The following is an 18,852-nucleotide window of genomic DNA, read 5'->3' on the forward strand; positions in this document are numbered from 1 at the left end:
CCCAGCGCGGCCGCGGTGCCACCCACCGCCGGCGCTACCCCCCAGCTCTCCGTCCCGCTGCCCGGGCTGCAGGAACCCCCCCAGGGCCAGGAGGGTGTCACGTCGGGGTCGGGGTCCCGCTCCCCTCCCTGGGGTCGTGTCCCCCCCCCCCCGGGCGCGGATTATAGCGGCCCCGCGCATGCGCACCACCAGGCGCGCAGCCCCGGCGCTCCCGCGCATGCGCACTGCCCCTCTCCCTCCTCTCCGCCGCGCAGGCGCAGCGCGGGCCAAGATGGCGGGCGGGGGCTGGTCGCGCTGGCTCGGGGCTGCGGCCGCCGCCGGGAGCCGCGGGCCCGGGGAGCGGCGGCTGCCGCTGCTCTGGCTGCTGCGGGGGCTCAGCCTCCCGCCGCCTCGGCCCGCCGCCTCCGCCGCCCGCCGCCTCCTGCCGCTGTGCGCCGGGCTCTGCGTCGTGGGTGAGCGCGGGCCGGGCCGGGCCGTCGGGTGTGTGTGGGGGGGTCCCTTTCCCCGGCCGTGCCTCCCGCTCCCTGCCCTCACCCCGGCCTCTCTGCCCTCCTCTCCCGCAGGGACGAAGCGCGTTGCCGCCGCCTCCTTCCACAGCAGCTCCGCGGCCCGCGCCAAGGAGGATTATTACCAGGTGCTGGGGGTGCCCCGCACCGCCAGCCAGAAGGAGATCAAGAAGGCCTATTACCAGGCATGTCCGGCCGGGGGGGATTCGTGGGGAGGCCGGGGGGGGATCCTCCCGGGGAGATCCGGGCCGGGGGTGACCCTCCGGGGTAGCCCCCAGGCCGTGGCCGAGGCCCCGTAGCCAGGCAGAGCAGGGGTACCTGCCCACGGCCTCTCTTGTAAGGGAAAGAACAAAATGCTTTTGAGATCCTGGTGTTTGGATCCGCAGGAGACGGGGGGAGGTGGCGCTGGGACAGCTCAACACGTGGGGATCCCTTCCAAAGCAGGGCCAGCCTGCACTGCCCTCTTGGGTCTCTTCCCAGCAGGTCCGGTTCAGTCCTTGTATTGGGATGATAATGGGGGGAAAAAAAAGGCTTTTAGTTCCCTAAAATACAGACAGAGAGGGCCAAGCCTTGCCTAATGTGTTTTTCCTGGCATGTGAGATAGGCTAAAGTAAATTATTTGTCTCTAATACTTGAATTTTGGTTGTTTAGCTGGCAAAGAAGTACCACCCTGACACAAATAAGGATGACCCTAAAGCTAAGGAGAAGTTCTCTCAGCTGGCAGAAGCCTATGAGGTAACATGCAGGATTTTATTGTCAGGAGGAGGAAAGACTGGAGGGTAAATGGGGTGAAACATGCATTTCCTGTAAAAACGTGGCTGTTTTTAAATATTTTGTGTCTCTGTCCCAGCAGTGTCCCTAGGATATTACTTAGTCCAAATACCTGATTTAGCTGGATGTGTTTTGGGTTGTTGGGGCTTTTTCTTAGTAGTAGGTGACTGATTCAGATGCTGTGGTCACTGCAGTGGAGTTCCTGGTCAGCTGAAACAAACAAAAGACCAAAAAGCTTAAAACAACACAAAAAAGCACTGGTCATTAGCTGTTTTGAGACAGGGGGACCTTCCACTCTGCTGCTCCCCAGCCCCAATTCTTCCTGCTCTTCAAGAATTTATTTTTGTTCTGGTTTTTCCTCCTTGTGGGTTTTCAGATTTACCTGAGCTCAGGTATCAGAAGTTATTCCTGCTTAGTAAGATTTTGTTGCCTGATGACAAGCTGAGGGATCCCAGGGAAGCAGCAGCTTGTCAGTAACTGCTGAAAGCTCCTGGTGACAAGGAGGTTTGAGGAGGGAGGGCTTGGGGACAATACCTTGAGCTGTGACCTGATCTCCTGAGATGCTGCTCTTGGATGCTGCCCAGTTGCTGGGGATCCTTACAAGGTCCTGATGCCAAGTGCAGGGTTCTGCACCTGGATTGGGCAGTCCCAAGCACAGGCACAGGCTGGGGGGAGAATGGTTTGAGAACAGCCCTGAGGAGAAAGACCTGGGGGTGCTGGTGGAGGAGAAGCTCAACATGAGCTGGAGCCCAGAAACCAACCCTGTCCTGGGCTGTGTCACCAGCAGCGTGGGCAGCAGGACCAGGGAGGGGATTGTCCCCTCTGCTCTGCTCTGGGGAGACCCCACCTGGAACTGTGTCCAGGTCTGGAACCCCCAGCACAGGAAGGACATGGAGCTGCTGGAGAGAGTCCAGAGGAGGCCACAAAGATGATCCAAGGGCTGGAGCAGCTCTGCTGTGGAGACAGGCTGGGAGAGTTGGGGTGTTCAGCCTGGAGCAGAGAAGGCTCCAGGGAGACCTTAGAGCACCTTCCAGTGCCTGAAGGGGCTCCAGGAAAGCTGGGGAGGGGCTTGGGACAAGGGCAGGGAGGGAGAGGACAAGGGGGAAGGGATGAAAACTGGCAGAGGGGAGACTGAGGTTGGACATGAGGAGGGAATTCTTTAGTATGAGGGTGGTGAGAGCCTGGCCCAGGTTGCCCAGGGAAGCTGTGGCTGCCCCATCCCTGGCAGTGTTGAAGGGCAGGTTGGATGGGGCTTGGAGCAACCTGGGCTGGTGGGAGGTGTCCCTGCCCATGCAAGGGGGGTGGGACTGGATGATCTTGAAGGTCCCTCCAACCCAACCCCTCCCACGAGTGCTGGCTGCCCCGCAGGTGCTCAGTGACGAGGTGAAGCGCAAGCAGTACGACGCCTACGGCACCGCCAGCTTCGAGGCGGGCGCGGGCGGCGCGGGCGCGGGGCGGCAGTACTGGAGCACTGGCCCTTCCATTGATCCCGAGGAGCTGTTCCGGAAAATCTTCGGGGAATTTTCGGGATCCCCTTTCGGTGACTTTCAGAACGTCTTTGACCAGCCCCAGGAGGTACGAAACGCGATTACTCGGGTAATTAAAGAAAAACGAGAAATGAAAAGCTGCAGAGGGAGGTGATCCTGTCATGGGTTGTTCTTGGACTGAGCTTAAGCAAGGAATTTCCTTCTGGGAATTTCAGTGTCCCCTTGTATGGCTTTTGGATGTGTTCTCCAGGCAGAATGTTTTCTCTGGACTTCAGCTATCTCACTGACAGGATTGCAGAGCCATTTTTTCTGCTCTACCCTGATTTACATGTGTCTGCTTTCATATGTAATGCTAAAAACCACAAAATACCTTTTCACTATAAAACAGGCCTCCCGGCGTCAGGTTTGCTTAATTGGCTTAATTTTGCTGCTTAATTGGCTCCACTCTGCAGTGGGGCCCATAATAAAGCAAAACCTATGTCTTGTTCTTTGTACTGTAGCTAAGTGCTCTTTTACATAGTGAGAGTGTTGGTTCAGGTGCTGCCTTCAGAAGTGCCTGCTGGTCTCTGCTTCTGCCTCTACTCAAAATGACCCTTGAATTATAAACAGAATTCCCTGTTTTGTGCAATCATCTTTGGTGGTGACTTCCCTTGGTCAGTAAAGAGTTGACTGAGGGAGAGCAGAGACTCTCAGTGGGACTGGAGACTGGCACCCTCACCCTTCCTGCATTCCCCTTAGCTCAACCTTTAGGAATGGGAAGGATTTTCCTCAGAGGAGAAACATGCTTGACTTCTGGGTTTACTTCTTTCTTTTAATGTGCTATCCCCTTTTTGCATTTATATGGGAGCACTTCCCATGTATGCTTCCTAGGATTGCTTCCTTGGATGAAGCAGACCCTTTGGAATGTGCATCCATCCCTTTCTAACCCCCCCCCCCCCCACTCCCTGGATGTATTTTAAGCTCCAATCAACTGTAGATGGATGTCCATGTTTCCCCTGCAGTACATCATGGAGCTGACCTTCACCCAGGCTGCCAAAGGTGTCAACAAGGAGATTGTGGTGAACATCAGTGACTCCTGTGAGCGATGCCACGGCAAGGGACACGAGCCTGGGACCAAAGCGCAGCGCTGCCACTACTGCAACGGCACCGGCATGGTAGGGGCTTCTGAAGCCACAGGTTCTGCTCTGCTTTTCCTTCTTGGGACAACTCAGTCCCTTCCACAGGGAAAAAAACTCTCCCTACAGTCATGTTGTGCTTTGGGCCCAGCAGGACAACAAAGAGCCAGCCCTGTGGTTGCTCACTCGACTCCCCCCACACACGCTGTGGGATGGGGAGGACAAACCCAACGAGAAGCTTGTGGGTTGAGGCAAGGACAAGGAGGGTTCTTCATGGATTAAGGTCACAGGCAAAACAGACTCAACTTGGGGAAAAATAATAATTTAATTTCACACTAATCAGATGCCCACAGGACACAGACACACACAGAGCAGGGCTTACACACATTACCCCACCCCTCCCTTCTTCCTGGGCCCAAATCACTTTGTTCCCTGTTTCTCTCCCTCCTTCCCCCCACAGGGGGATGGGGTTTAGAGTCACTTCACAGGCTGGTGGTTCCTGCTGCTCCTTCCTCCTCAGGAAGAAGGATTCCTCACAGTCCTTCCCTGCTTCCCTCCAATGGGAGAGAGTCCTCCACAAACCTCTCCTTCATGAGTCCTTCCCATGAGGTCAGGAGCTGCTCCAGCCTGGGCTTCCCACAGAGTCATGGGCTGCTTGGGGAACAGCCAACAAAATTCTGCTTGGGCACCTTCTTCCCTTTCTTCCTCACCTAGTACAGGCACTGCTCTCCCCCTTCAGCACAGCTCTTCTCCAACTGCTCTTTCTGCTCAGCTCTTACCTCAGTTCTTTCATATGTTACTCACAGAGGTGCATCTGTTGTCTCTCTAATGGCTCCTTGGCTGGTTTTGGAGCTGGGGGAGCTCTTCAGCTTCTTACCAGAGCCACCCATGGGGCTCTTCTTCCACTACCAAAAACCCCACCAAACCAGCACAAGTCAGGTCACCTTGGGTGAAGCCAAGTTAATTTGGACTTGATTATTTTCTTTGTATTAAAGTGCTCTGCTCAGCTGAAAGCACTGCCCTTCAGGGTGACACTGTCTGGTGTCCTACAGCCAGCAAACCATATTTATATAATGGAAGAGTTCTGGAATTACTTGGGCATTAAATGGGATACTTGGAATTGAGGGGTGAAGGAAGGTGATAGCCTGAAGGTACTAATGAAGTAAGAAGGTGGATGCTACTTACAGTAAGGAAAAAAATGAACACCCCTGTTGTGAGGAAAGGCTGAGGGAGTTGGGGTTGTTCAGCCTGGAGAAGAGAAAGCTCTGGGGAGACCTTAGAGAACCTTCCAGTATTTGAGGATCCTTGTAAGAAAGATGGGGACAGACATTTTAGTAGGGCCTGCTGCTCTGCTAAAGGTCTCTTCCAACCCAAAGCATTCCATGATTGAGCTTCAGGATTTCAGTTTCCACACATCAAAATGGGTATGGGCAGTCAGTCTGTGACCAGAGGACCTCTCTGTGCACAACAGGTGTAGCTGGTTAGAGACTGCCAGTTCTTCCCATCATTTCCTCTTGTGCTTCCATCTGGTGGGGTTGGCTTTCACAGCTCAGTCCATAGCTTAGTCTCCATAATGTTTTTCTGGACACTGGCAATAATTCATGCAAGTGGATTGACCTTGGATTCCTCAAAATGCAGATGTTTGTAGCTGGTTGTGCAGTAGCACTGTAAGGAGCTTTGTTCCTGCTTCTGCATTAAAGCCTAGAGGTGGAGGGTGTTGTGTTTCCCTCTCCATGTGCTCCCAGTGATGGTTTTCAGTGGGAATCAGATCATGATGGTGATTGAACCTGAAGCAGCTTCTCACCAACAGCGTCCTTCAGATTCCTGAGCCGGTTTTCTGCTCCACCCCTTGCTGCAGGACATCACTGTCCTGTCACGTTGCATGTCAGAGGGACTCAGATCTGCTGGGGCAGGCTCGGGCAGTGTTTTCCAGAAGTGAAAAGCACCATTTTTGGTACCAAAATTAGGAGCAGGATCTGTGTTTCCCTCCCCAGGAGACGATAAACACGGGCCCGTTCGTCATGCGCTCCACGTGCCGGCGCTGCGGCGGGCGCGGCTCCATCATCACCACTCCCTGCGTCCTGTGCCGAGGAACGGGGCAGACCAAGCAGAAGAAGACAGTGATGGTTCCCGTGCCAGCTGGTTAGTGGTGTCCTCGTGTGCTCCTGTCTTCTCAATAAGTATAGTTCTGTGCTGCCACCTGGCACTTGCCCCCGAAGCGTGGCTGGTCCCTGCTGGGTACGGCTGTGAGGGCAACGTGACAAGTTTTGCTGCAGAGGAGTTACCCTGAGAGCAAAGCAGGTTGATCTCTTGGCAGTTGGAAGGGTTAGGAATGAGCTGAACTGGCTGGCTATGGATATAAACATCTGCATTGCCCTTCCTGAGCTCAGGTTGTGGTTCTTGTGTGGGTCATTCTAGGCGGCTTTTGAAGAATGGAACTCAGAAGGTTTTGTTACGTTGGGTCGTTTTGTTTGTCCTTGAGGAAGCTTGGGAATCTTGATAGCTTGGCCCAGAAAAGTGTGCTGCTGTCCTCCAGAGAGGACTAAATGAGTGGTGGGGCTGAAGTCTTGCTTCTTGGAGATCACCCTAGGTGGGTGAGCAGCCTGTAACTTTCCTGCAGCTGGTGAAGAGTTCCCAGTGTTCTGATGCACTTCCCTAAATAATCCTTAAGGGATTGAAGTAACGAGCCTGCTTGGGGTGTAGGGGTCACCTGGGAGGTATGAACGTGTGGTGCCACCTCCTCTGGCCACAGCTCCTGTGGGAGTGTCACTGCTGCCCACTGGTAGCTCTTGTGCCTCCTGCTCCTGAACGTGCAGGTGCTGCTGTGGTGACCACCTCTGGGGATGGTGAAGGATCTGGAGAGAAAAGCTGCAGGTATTCAAGGAGGGCAAAGCAACATTCCCTCTTTTTTTCTGGCTGCAGGTGTTGAGGACGGGCAGACAGTTCGGATGCCTGTGGGGAAGAAAGAGATTTTCATTACATTCAGGGTAGGTATCATTGCATGGTTTGGCTGATTTCTTTATTGAAGTTGGTCAGTTGTTCCCTTCACAACTGCCTGGGAAGTCTGACTGAATGGGGGCTGGAGGAGGAAGAGCCAGTGATCCCTTGGAACAGCTGAGGTAACATGATCCACCTGAACTTTGGGAGGTGCTGCTCTATAACTGAGGGTGTAAGGTCGTGTCTGCTCATCAAGAATGGCACTGCTGGTTCCAGGACAAGGTCTTGAACCAAAATGTGGAGTAGGTTCTGGATGCCTCAAGCTTTTGACTTGGGAATGTGAAGGAGCTCCCTGCTTGCAGGGTGGGAGTGCCCAGGGGGACTGTGGGGGTGCCCACTGCTCAGCTCCCCTCTTGCTGAACACCTGAAGTGCTGCTGTGCACGTGGCCCTGTAGCTGGGGTCCTGCTCTGTCACACACATCTCTGTCCAGGAGACACCTTGTTTCAGCACCTTTTTTGTGGTGCAGGAGGATGATTTAAATTCCCTTCCAGCTTGTGGGGCCACTGCAAAGGAGCTTGTCTCCTTCTGGCATCCCCCTGTTCGGGGTGCTGGATGAGGCAGCATCTTCTCTGTCTCCACAGAGTTGTACTGACAGATAAGAGGATTAGGGAGGGAGTTGCTGAAGTGGGAAGCAGTTTCCTGAGCTTCTGGCCAGTTATGGTTATGTCAAGATCTGTGTTTTTCTAAATCACTGAACATGAACTTGCAGTTTGGGGAGGGCAGAGGGTCTGACTGCAGCATTCTGGAGAGTCTTCTTCTGAGGCCCTTCAAAGCAGCACACCATGAGAACCTGGTGGTGGTTTGCTCACTCCTCTTTGGAACTGCCTGCCTTCCAGGTTCAGAAGAGTTCTGTGTTCAGAAGAAATGGAGCAGATATCCACTCAGACCTCCTCATTTCCATAGCACAGGCTGTTCTGGGAGGCACAGCCAGATGTCAAGGCTTGTATGAGACAATCAACATCACGGTGAGTACCCTTGTGTGGAAGAGCTGGGGCATAAATTGATGGGGACAGCAGAGGCTTCTCCTTTGCTGCAAAGGGGGTGCAGATCTCCTGAGTCTGCCAGTAGAGAGTTTCAGACTTCTTCAGGATTGAGCATCAGGTAGTTTGTCACCTGCTCAGTCACACCTCCTTTCCTGTTGCTGACAGGGAAGGGCTGGGTGGATTCCAGGAGAAATCCCATCCAAGGGCTACAGACTGTGCCAGGTTCTTCACTCCTCCTTTAAAAACCTTTCCAACATCACTGACTTTGCTTCTGAATGTGCCCAGATGCATGAACCTACCAGATCTCTCCCATCCTACTTTGAAACTGGCTGGAGAAGTTGTTAATTATTGTAGACATGTAATTACTCCAGTTGAACCATTTAGAGAGTAATAAATGTGACCCCTCTTGTGTTCCCAGATACCTCCTGGTATTCAGCCAGACCAGAAGATCCGAATGAGTGGGAAAGGCATTCCCAAAGTTAACAGCTATGGCTATGGAGACCACTACATTCACATAAAGATCAAAGTTCCTCAGTAAGTTGTGAAATTGTGACCTTTTTTGCAAAACTTGTTCAGAAAGACTTGGTAAAAAATTCCTTACTGCTCTGTCACGCTCATTCATTGCTCTCTTCTGCTTTTAATTCTAATGTGATCTAGACTTCTTTTAATCCTAATGGGATGTAGACTTTTTAAAAATCATACAGTTTGGGAACCCAGCTCTAAAAATCCTAACCCCTGGAAGTAGAGAAGTAGGTCTTCACCTGGAGATTTGCCTGGCTGTGGTCCTGGCTGGATCCCAGTGTTCAACAACACATCTGAGCTCTCACACCTGCTGAAGTCCTTGGCAGGTGCTTTTCAGGCTGCTTGGCCACCCTCTGCTCCTGTGGTGAAGGAAACTTTTTTAACTGGTACTGCTGCCCTTGGCAAGGGAGTTCATTTCCTGAGGTCTGCCCACCAGACCTGAGCTCTGTTGCAGCTCCACACAGCCCTTGGCACTTGGGTGAGACGCGGCGGGTGGGACCTCTTCTCTTCCGCGGAGGTTATGGACAGGGAGCACCCACTGGGCTTTGCAGCCTGTGCCTGGTGTGTTAGTCTTGTCCTTCCAGTAGTTGCTTCCCACGTGTGTTGCTGGAGAAGGTGAAGGAGGGCTGTAGATCCCTGTGTCCCCAGCTGTGTCATGCCCTGCAGGAGGCTGACGGATCGCCAGAGAGCCCTGATGATGAGCTACGCCGAGGACGAGGCCGACGTGGACGGGACGGTGAACGGGGTCACAAGCACAGCATCAGGTGAGCCCTGGGAATTGCTGCTCCTTCCTCATGGATTAGAGCTCTTTCCTCCTGGGGAAGTTCTGGAGGGCTCCTGGGGAGGAAGGTGAGCTGAGGTCACCTTGAAGACAGCGTGTCAGCACAGCCTGCAAAGCGTGTTCTGTCAGAAGCAGTTTCAGTGTGGGGATAATGGGCTGTAGCACTAAGCAAGGAGGTGGCCTCTTCCCAGAAAGCTTCTGAGCAGATCTCTGGGGGAACAGAGAGCAGGTTTTGAGATACTCTGGAGGCCTGACAAGTCATGAATCTCGTGGTGGTGATGGGTGCCTTCTGCTTCCTGCTTCTGCCCTGCTGCCAGCAGTGACTTGTTGGAGCAGCAGAGGCAGGAAGAGCAAATGTGTTTCAGGCCAGTTTTGTGTGAGCTCATCTGTTGGGCTTCTGCCCTCAGTGAGGAGGTTTCTCCTGGAAAGCTGAAGTGGAATCCTGCAGTCAGGGCTACTCTAAGCCCTGCTCTGGGCATGGGGGAGGAATCTGGGATAAAAATGCCCACTGGTGGCCCTAGTCAGAGATAGAGCATGATGGAGGGAGTCAAGTGAGCTGGGAGCTTTGTAAAGCTGCTCTTGCAGCTCCAGATCAGGAATTTGGATCCAGCCATTATGTGTGGTAAACTTCAGGGCTGAGGAACCTGGCATCAGCTAAAGAAAAAAAATGTAAGGTTGAGCAGTAGGAGCTTTGTCTTGTGCTGCTGGAAAACATTTTTCCTTTGCTTATATTGAGACAATGAACTTTTCTTAAAGCTGGTTGAATTTCTTCTTATGTTTGAACCCAAAAAGGGCATTTCTGACTGCCAGGCAGGGGGGAGGGTGTTCCAAAGCTGCTAAGTGATCCCAGGAACTTGGGCTCTCTCTACTACACATGCCAAAGCCTGAGGAATATGAGGTGAAGTTGAGGATATTTGGAAGGCAACATCTGCCAAAGACTGGCCAAGGTTATGTTTTACAGTCCCTCAGCACAGAAGTGATGTCCTTTCTGCTGAGGGTGAGCATTTAAGGTCAGCCTTAAGGGGAAGGGGACTGATCTCTCAGCACAAAACTTTCATTCCAGCTTTTTCCAGACGTTTGTGTGTGAAAGAAAAAAACAACGACCAAAACAACCCTCTTCAAATGTGTTTTCTAAAAAGTAAACCTGCAGTTTTTACCACAGTTAAAGCAGCAGGGAGGGTTAAGAAATGACACCAGTAGCTGGCAGTGCAGAGCCAGGCTGTTGCTGAAAGCTCTGGGAAGCAGGAATCCCCTGGGTGGATGGAGGCGGGTTCAGCCTCGGTGTTTCAGGCTGTTGCATCAGGCTGAGCTCAGGAGTCAGGGGGGCAGGGCTGGACGTGGTGTCTCTGTGTGCAGGGAGAGCTCGAGGAGGATCCAGGGGTCTTGTTATTGAAGGTTTTACTGCAGAAAAAAGCAAAGAGGCCTCATTTGTTCTTGCTGTAGCCACTCTGGAGGGACAGACAGCTTCTCAGGACCTGTTGATACAGGAAAATTGTGCTCGTTGCCAGTCAGATCCTTTACCTGGACACTTGTTCTGAAATATTTGTTGCCTTTTTTATTCTAATTCATTTGTTCCTCAGTCCCTCAAGGGATGCCTGATTGGTTTCACACTGCTTTGCTCTAAAGGGTCACAACATGAAGCAGGAAGGCAGATTGTTCCAGGGACCAACAATGCAGCTTTTTTTTTTTTTTTTTCTTCTGTAAAAATCAAGCTGACTACTTGGTTTTAGTGGCAGACTCTCAGTTCCAGGTGCTTGTTTCCAAACCTGTGGTGTCCCTTGTCTCAATTGTGAGGCACAAGAACTCCCAGTTGGAGGGCTGAGGAGAGGGGACAGGAACCTGGTCTCATCTGGCCTCCAAGCTCACCAGTGCTTCCATTGCAAGTGGTCCAGTACCATGGCTCACTGCCAGGTGCAGCCCTCTAGGAGATAGATCATCCTGGCAAAACCAGCTGCCTTGACCATTCCAAGGCTAAAAATAACCCTCTCACTTTGCCAGGGGGGCTGGCTACTGGTGGGAGATGTGTCTGACTGCAGCCCTTTGCTGTTTGTGTCCAGGTGGCAGGGCCAAGGCTAGGCCTGACGCAGGGGATAGGCCTGAGGCTGAGGAGAACAAGGAGGGATTCCTTTCCAAACTTAAGAAAATGTTTAGCTCCTGACACCCCATCTGAGGTAGGAGGCCTCTTGTGTTTTATTGTTGTCTTCCCCCCCCACACCAAGCAGTCCTTGGGAAGTAGAAGCAGCAAAAGCACAGCATTGCTTCTCACTGAGCCTCAGGCCTTCCAGCCACTGGTGTGAAGAGCCCTAGCTGTCCCCTGGGACCTGCAGCAAAGTGCTAGGGACTAAATCACATTCTTACTGCAGCAAAGAGCAGCACAAGTGCTGGGTATGTCTTGAGGGAGGTCACTGGCCTCTTCTGCAGCTCTTCTTCCTTGGCTGCTCAGTGGCTGAACCTGATCCAAAGCACCGAGGGTGTTCCCCTTGGCTGGTAGAGCTGGGGCTGGGCAGTTCTGCCCTGGCAAAGCTTGGGCTTGCTGGGAGGCAGGGGCTGGGCTGCTGGGCCTCTGGTGCTGGTCACTCAGGCTGGACTCGCCCCTGCCATGGGCCCACAGCAGCAGGGAGGAATTGGTCCCTGACATAAAAGCACGGCAGAGCCCCTGCCACACCAGTGAGCACAGTGTTTTGACTCAGAGAGACACAGAGTGGTGGGGTTGGAAGGGACCTCTGGAGATCACCCAGTCCAGCCCCCTGCCAGAGCAGGGTCACCTACAGCAGATCCCACAGGAACATGTCCAGGTGGGTTTGGAATGTCTCCAGAGGAGGAGACTCCACAGCCTCTCTGGGCAGCCTGTCCCAGGGCTCTGCCACCCTCACAGGAAAGAAGTTGTTCCTCATGTTCAACTTAACTCTCCTGTGCTCCAGTTTGTGCCCGTTGCCCCGTGTCTGGGTGCTGTGGAGCTGGTGCTGACCTGCTGTGGGGCAGAGCTGCAGGGGTCTGGGGTTCCAGGGGCTCAGCTTCCTGCCACCACAGGCTTCACACTCACCTGCTCTGCATGGCTGACAGAGGGTGGTGGCAGGTCAGGCAATGAGGTGCTCTCATGCCATCAAAGCAGGCTGTGGGGGCTGTGTGCCTTGACCCCATCCCTCAGGAAACCTTCAGCTTCCCTCTTCATTCCACAGGGAAGCGTTCGACTGGAAGCTAAGAGCCAGCAACTCATCAGGGATGAATCCTCCTGGCAGCAGGCTCTGGAGAGTGACCGAGGTCAGCCAGCAGCACAGTGAGAATCCCAGCTGGAGAGGCTACAACCCACTGAGGCACCAGCAGTCAGCACCTGCCATCCTGGGAGAGGGTAATGAAGGGAAACGCCAGCTTTGTGGAAATGCTGCTGTGGCTTGAGGTTGTTCCACAGTCCCTCCTGCTGCTGGAAGCTCATTTGGTAAAAATGTCAAGTTGAAATCTCATTTTAGAATCCAAAACAGTGGGAATGTGAAATCAAACTTGACCTTCCAGCACAGAGTGGTGCAGCTGGTGGAGCCCAAGATGGCTGCTGCTCACTCAGGTGCCCTCCTGAATGCTAGATCTGCTTGGTGAGTGTGTCACCCCCAGCTTCTCCCAGAGACTTGGTGGGGCAGTGAGTTTTAACCCTGCCTTCATGGCAGCCCTCCTGGCTGTCCCACACATCTCCAAGTGGGAAGTCTCCCTGTGGCTGGGACTGCTCAGAGCCCAGCTGCCCTGGGGTTTCTTAGTCCTGCTGATTTCCTGCACCAAGAGCAGTGATGGAGTCTGCACTTTGCCTCAGGTTTCCCTCCCCACATTAACTACAGTTACAACACAAATGCTGTGCTTCTGAAGGGGTACAAGGTAACCACCCAGCTCTTTCTCAGTTGGGGGACAAAGTCTTTTATTACATTAGTGCAACACCTGTAGCATAAAGGAATGGTCAGAGTGTCTTTGCTCTACACCTGTGAGAACACAAGTGCAGTGGCTCTCCTGCCAGCTGGAGTTGAGCTCTTGCAGTGAGTGTTCCATGGTTCCTGTTGCTGCTGGTGGTAGTTCCACCCTGCAGGCTCTGCCAGCCCACAGACTGACTGACCAGCTGAACAAGGACATGTCCTAGTCTTGCCCTCCTTAATTTGCTGAAATAAAAGCACTCGTTGCCTCCTGATTGAACTGTCTGTAAAGTGATTCTGTATCCATGTAAATAAGATTGACTTCATAAAGATATTTAACACCATTTGCTGCCTTGTCTACTCTTCCAGTCTTGTCTGTCCCTCCTCCTTCCCCCCCCCAGTAATAGGAACAAGGACAAGGCTGGATGGCTGGAACATCTCTGTGGTGGCTACCAAATCAGTGAGTCTTAAATCCTAGGGTTGGACAGTCTTGCAAAGGGTTTTATTCAACTCTCAAGGCTACAACTGGATTTAGCTCAAGGAACCCAAAGCTCAGAGCTGCGTGGAAAGAAGGTGATCCTGGGAAAACAAGCCACCACCACCCCTCCAGCAGTGAAGCCACTAAACCAACACCTCCCCAAAGATAGTATGCAAAGGTAGTGCTGCTCCCCCTTGTCTGCCTGCAGCTGGACTGGTCTAACACCCTCAACTTGGTCACAGGAGAATCCTGGGGCACACGCACGGACCAAAGCTCTTCCAGCTCTGGCAGGGTCCTCCTGTCCCCAGGGCTGCTGGAAAGGCTCATTCCTGCTGCAGACACTTGGTGGGAGAGGACGAGGGAGGGGTCAGAAGGCAGCTTTGTTGTCTGCCACCCACTGAGGGAAGGTGCGGGCCTTGGGGTTGAGCTTCATGGTCAGGTCCAGGCTGCGGTCGGGCCGCAGGGCGTAGAAGCGGAACATGGCAGCCATCTCCCTGGCCCCTGGGGAGCCACGGGCCTCATACTCCTCTGGTGAGAGCTGCAAAGGGAACAGGGGAAGGTCACTGCCAGGGGTGAGGAGTCCTTTGGGTGGAGGATGTGCAAAGGAAGCAGCAGCCCTGCAGAGAGCCTTCAGCAGGGCCTGCTGGGCGGATGAGGTGAAGCACCCTCTGACGGGCAGGGCTGGCCCAGGAGCTCCCCCAGATCCCCACTTCCAGATGCAGAATGAGAATGGTGGTGAAATCACACTGTGGAGATGCTGAGGAGCTTGGTCTGGATCTGACCCCGGAAGCCACAGCAACGGGAAGGGCAGTGCCACCTGAGCACTGGGCTGAGGGAACAGCCCAGCCTGGCACTCAGCTGGCCTGGGCTTGGGCACACAACCCCCTCTGCCCAGCACTGCAAGGGAGCCCTTCCCTGTGCTGGAGCACGAGCCATGGGGGGTCTAGAAGCAGGTCTGGGGTGGTCCAGAAGAACTCTGGAGAGCCCAAACCACCCAGGCTGGCACCCCAGCACCTGCCCTCCCTGCCTGAATCAAGGGGTGAACCACTGGGAGGAAAAGAGCTGCTGATTTGTCCCCGAGAGCAGAACCTGCAGAGAGCAGCAGAGCTGCTTTGGTTCTGCCAAAACGTGCTGTGCTCTCAGAACAAGAGTCACCACACGCCAGGGTCCATTGTACCTGCTGCCCCAGGGCAGCACGGCCAGAGCAACAAAAAGAAGTCACGAGGCAGGGAGAGGTGAGGAGCACAGTAAGGGTGACACAGCAAGAGGTGAGGAGCTCAGTAAGGGTGACACAGCAAGAGGTGAGGAGCACAGTAAGGGTGACACAGCAAGGCCCGCGGGGACAACCTGAGGAGGGAGGGGCAGGTGACACAGACCTGTTCTGTAGGTGCCCAGCCCCAGGCTCTTCAGAGACCTCCCACTTCAGTTACCCCTCAGCACCAGGCACGGGCCTGCCTGGGCACACCAGGGCACCACGGGTGCGAGTCATCTCAGTGGCAATGCCCACAGGGCAGTGTTGGTGCCAACCAGTGCTCCAGCCACACGCAGGGGTGGCAGGACTCCTGGACACCAGCACTAGGTTGTACCAAACCATATGCTGAGCTAGGAGGGCAGGACAACACTCATTCTGCCACTGCTGTCCCTGCTCAGCCCCTGTACAGCCCTTCAATTCCAGACCAACAGGAGAGGCTGGCGACCACCAACCTGGCTTGGGCAGGGAGCTGCAGAGCACCCAGCTGTTGGGAAGGCACAAGAACAGTCTCCTCACCACATCAAGGTGGGTTGCAGGGCCCTGAGCCAGCTTCTCCCCCACCTGAGGAGCATCACATAGACCCAGGGACACTTCCTACCTTGCTGGCTACCACAGTCTTGCCCGTCTGCTGGGAGAGGACGGCGGCGTATCCTGCCTCGCTGAGCCCGCCGGCGCTGAGCCCCACCACCCGCCCCATGTACTCCCCTGGGGACTTCAGCAGGGAAAGCACAACAGGTCCCATGTCCTCCACTGCCATCCCATCCATGGGGGTGTCCCCGATGGGCAGTTCTGTATGGGAGAGATTGAGCCTGCTCAGAGTGCAGCCCAGCTTGAGTTTTCGGCACCCCAGCCTGTGAACACGAGGTGAGGAAGAGCCAAGAGCACCCACCACGTGACAAGCCAGGAGAGCACCTGCAGGACTAAGAGACTCTGACTGGCCAGAGCAGCCCCTCTCCTGACCTCCAACACCCCAACTGTGGGGAGCTGGGGTGCCCAGAGACATTCTGGGATCTGCAAAGCAGCCCCCCCAGCACCAGAAATAGGACCAGGATCTCAATTCTTGCAGGCCACCAAACAGGTCTGCAGCTGCAACTTGCCATGGACAAGCTGGCACCTGCCCAGGGTGATCCTGCTCTGGCACAGGGGCTGGACCCCTGATCTCTAAAGACCCCCCCTTCCAACCCCTACCATTCAATGATTCCTTTCCCTATCAGTCTGCAGCTCTGGAGGTTCCAGCACCCCTCCGTGAGCCTCTGCATGATGGGATCAGATGCAAACTACAGGAGAGGGGCACGGAGAGCCGAGAGGTCCCATCTTACCCAGGACATAAGCATCTCCCCGCGGGACCTTCTGCGGCTTGAAGATGGAGAGGAAGTTCTCGAAGTAGAACGGCAGTCGGACGCTGGTGACGGGCACACCAACTTTCTGGAAGTACTCCTCCACCTCCCCTTTGCCATCGAAGTGCAGCACCTCCAGCCTGCCCCCCGTCAGCTGCTTCACGTTCTCCAGGCCGCTGTACACAACGTGGCGCAGGCCCAGGCGCTTCGCCAGGTCCGCAACCCGCCTTCCCTGCGTCAGGGCAAAGCTGGTCAGCAGGAGGGGAGTGGCTCCCTTGGGAGCTCTCACCATCCCCACCCCCCCAACCCCCGTCTCCTTTGCTGCACTGGAGAGCAGGGTCCCCTCCACACCAGCTGAGGAAGCTCCTCAGCACCTGTCACCGTGAGCCTTCAGCTGCAACCAGGGCTGAGCAGACCCAGCAGGGACTGTGAGTTTCCCAGATGGAGCCGAGTCCTCTGCTCACATCACCCTCCCTCAGAATGTCCCCACACCTTCCAGCTTTGCAGCCAGCTCCCCCACCAAGAACATAAGCACCAGCCTGAAAGATCTGCCAGGGACAACGTACCTGCCCTAATGAATCTTTTGTCCACTACCATCCAGGTGTGGCAATTGTGCCACCCAGGAGCTGACACCGCCCTTGGGGACGGCCCTGGAATTTCTGACACCACAGCACACCTTGGCCACAGAGCTGTGAGTGCAGAGAACTACAGGACTGCAGGAAGCAACAGTCCTGGCTCAGCTCTGGGAGGACTCCACAGAACTGTCTTCCCACTCCTGCCACTCTCTGCCACACCACGTCTTGTGGCATTCAATGACTCCCTGAAGGCACCAGATCCTGGAGCCAACACGACTGTGAGGGAACAGGGAACAACTTGTGGCTTTGCAAGGACTGGGACCTAGTTTGTGAGGCCTTGGGACTTTTCTGGACTGGACACTTGAGCTGTCAGGGCTGGGAAAGGCTGCACTAAGATCTGTCCCATGACCCTCACCCCAGTGCCATGCAGCTGTCCCTCGATCACCCAGTCCATGCTGCACGAGGTCCCAGTTAGAGCAAGTGTGAGTACCTGTGTGATTTCCTTCTCCTTGCTGCCGTGCTCCCAGAAGTTGGTCACCACAAAGGCTCCATAAGCACCTGCTAGGGCCAGCTCCAGGGATGGCTCATCGTCCTGATCTGCCTTCACGACCTCAGCTCCCCTCTGCTTCAGCTCCTCAGCCTCCTTCTTCGTGGGGCTCCGCGTCACCGCGCGGACCTCGAAGGTCCCATCTTCTAGCAGAGCCCGGGCCACGGAGCCCCCCTGGGCCCCTGCAGGTGCAGAACTGGTGAGAGCCCCCACTTCCCACAGGGCTTTGCTGGGACGAGCCGGGAGCTGGAGCTGTCAGACCTTGCACTCTCCCTGTGACACAAGGAGCAAACCCTCCTCCTGCCAGTCCCACCGCCCTGTGCTGCTGCTCCAGCCAGGCAGGTGCCTTCCAGACCCCCTGAACCTCCACGGGACCTCAGAGCCCAGGCGTTTTGGAAGCTCTGGGCACCTTTTGCTGCGGGGTTCCCAAGCCTCTCCCCGCAGCAGCAGCAGCAGCAGCAGCAGCAGCAGCAGCAGCAGCAGCAGCAGCAGCAGCAGCAGCAGCAGCAGCAGCAGCACCAGCACCAGCACAAGCAGCACCAGCACAAGCAGCACCAGCACAAGCAGCACCAGCACAAGCAGCACCAGCACAAGCAGCACCAGCACAAGCAGCACCAGCACAAGCAGCACCAGCACAAGCAGCACCAGCAGCAGCACCAGCAGCGCGGCCGGTCCCAGCGGGGCCGGGGTCAGGCCCTTCCCCGAGCACTCACCGGTCGCCCCGAACACCACGATCAGTTTCTTCCCAGCCATGAGGCAGCGCGGGGGGTCCCGGGGGCTCTGGCAGGGCGAGAAGCAGGGGCTGTCACCGCCCCCGGCCCGGCAGCGCTTCCCCGGACCCGGGCAGGGAGGAGCGGGGCGGAACCGCGGCTGCTCACCTGGGGTCGGTTCGAGAAGGCTCAGCGGGACCCGAGGGCGTTTGGTCCGACTCGGCTTCCTCGGGTTCTGCTCGGTTCGACCCGGCTCCGCCCGCCTGGGCGGGCCCCCCTGCCCCGGGCGGTGCGTCCCGGCTTCCCCAGCAGCCGGTAACCCCGGGAGGTGCCTCCCTCCCCCGGGAGCTGCCGGAGCCCGGGCTGCGAAAGCAGGAGGGGTTGAGAGGCTCCGGTCACCGGTTTTCCGGGTACCCCGGGTTCGGAAACTCGGGCTGTTCCCAAAGAGCATCCCCCGCTCCTCGCGGAGATGGAGCGGTTGGGTGTTCCCAGGTGAGTGGCTCCTGCGTCGGGCTGAGCTGGGGGAACGGGCCCTGATGGCCCTTCCCACACAACCCGCCGACTCGAAGACACCCAGAGGCATCTCCAGGGCTTTTCAAACCACCTGGGTGAGCTCTGGGGCGCCTCAGGAGGGCTGGCTGGGGACAGGCAGCAGGGCTGTGCTCGCTGAGGGACAGGCCAAACATCCCGCTGGGAGCCCCAGGGGCTGAACTCAGGAAACCTATCGGGAACTTTGGGGTCGAATCAAGTAAGCAGCCTGGAAAAATACATGATATATACGGCTGCATTCATTAACACGAAGGAATAATTGTGAAAGCAGGAGGTACCGCCCCAACCTGGGCTTCTGCACAGTCATTTCTGATGTGGGGGATCTTTAGCTGCAGCTTATCAGGAAGGTGA

The 18,852-nt window shown here is 55.5% G+C and overlaps 2 protein-coding genes across 3 annotated transcripts; one reads left to right on the forward strand and one right to left on the reverse strand.

The window, feature by feature from the left end:
• Positions 1–253: 253 nt before the first annotated feature.
• Positions 254–13,328, forward strand: DNAJA3 (DnaJ heat shock protein family (Hsp40) member A3). Of its 2 annotated transcripts, XM_051631948.1 has the most exons (12): positions 254–452; positions 564–691; positions 1,158–1,241; positions 2,646–2,852; positions 3,766–3,918; positions 5,874–6,021; positions 6,802–6,866; positions 7,714–7,842; positions 8,279–8,394; positions 9,049–9,146; positions 11,221–11,334; positions 12,343–13,328. In XM_051631948.1, exons 1-11 carry the CDS (start codon positions 272–274, stop codon positions 11,319–11,321), a joined length of 1,410 nt encoding a protein of 469 aa, XP_051487908.1. In that variant the 5' UTR covers positions 254–271; the 3' UTR covers positions 11,322–11,334; positions 12,343–13,328. The 2 variants fall into 2 exon arrangements, with proteins under 2 accessions (XP_051487908.1, XP_051487909.1); XM_051631949.1 differs by lacking the exon at positions 11,221–11,334.
• Positions 13,329–13,436: 108 nt separating this feature from the next.
• NMRAL1 (NmrA like redox sensor 1) lies at positions 13,437–18,169 on the reverse strand. The gene is made up of 6 exons (XM_051631978.1): positions 18,121–18,169; positions 17,956–18,022; positions 17,186–17,424; positions 16,103–16,352; positions 15,382–15,572; positions 13,437–14,069 (listed from the first exon to the last, which is right to left on the reverse strand). The coding sequence occupies exons 2-6, from the start codon at positions 17,993–17,995 to the stop codon at positions 13,899–13,901; spliced, it is 891 nt and encodes a 296-aa protein (XP_051487938.1). The 5' UTR covers positions 17,996–18,022; positions 18,121–18,169; the 3' UTR covers positions 13,437–13,898.
• Between the last annotated feature and the right edge of the window lie 683 nt (positions 18,170–18,852).

Source organism: Apus apus, chromosome 14, assembly GCF_020740795.1.
Source record: "Apus apus isolate bApuApu2 chromosome 14, bApuApu2.pri.cur, whole genome shotgun sequence".
In the NCBI taxonomy this organism is placed as follows: domain Eukaryota; kingdom Metazoa; phylum Chordata; class Aves; order Apodiformes; family Apodidae; genus Apus; species Apus apus.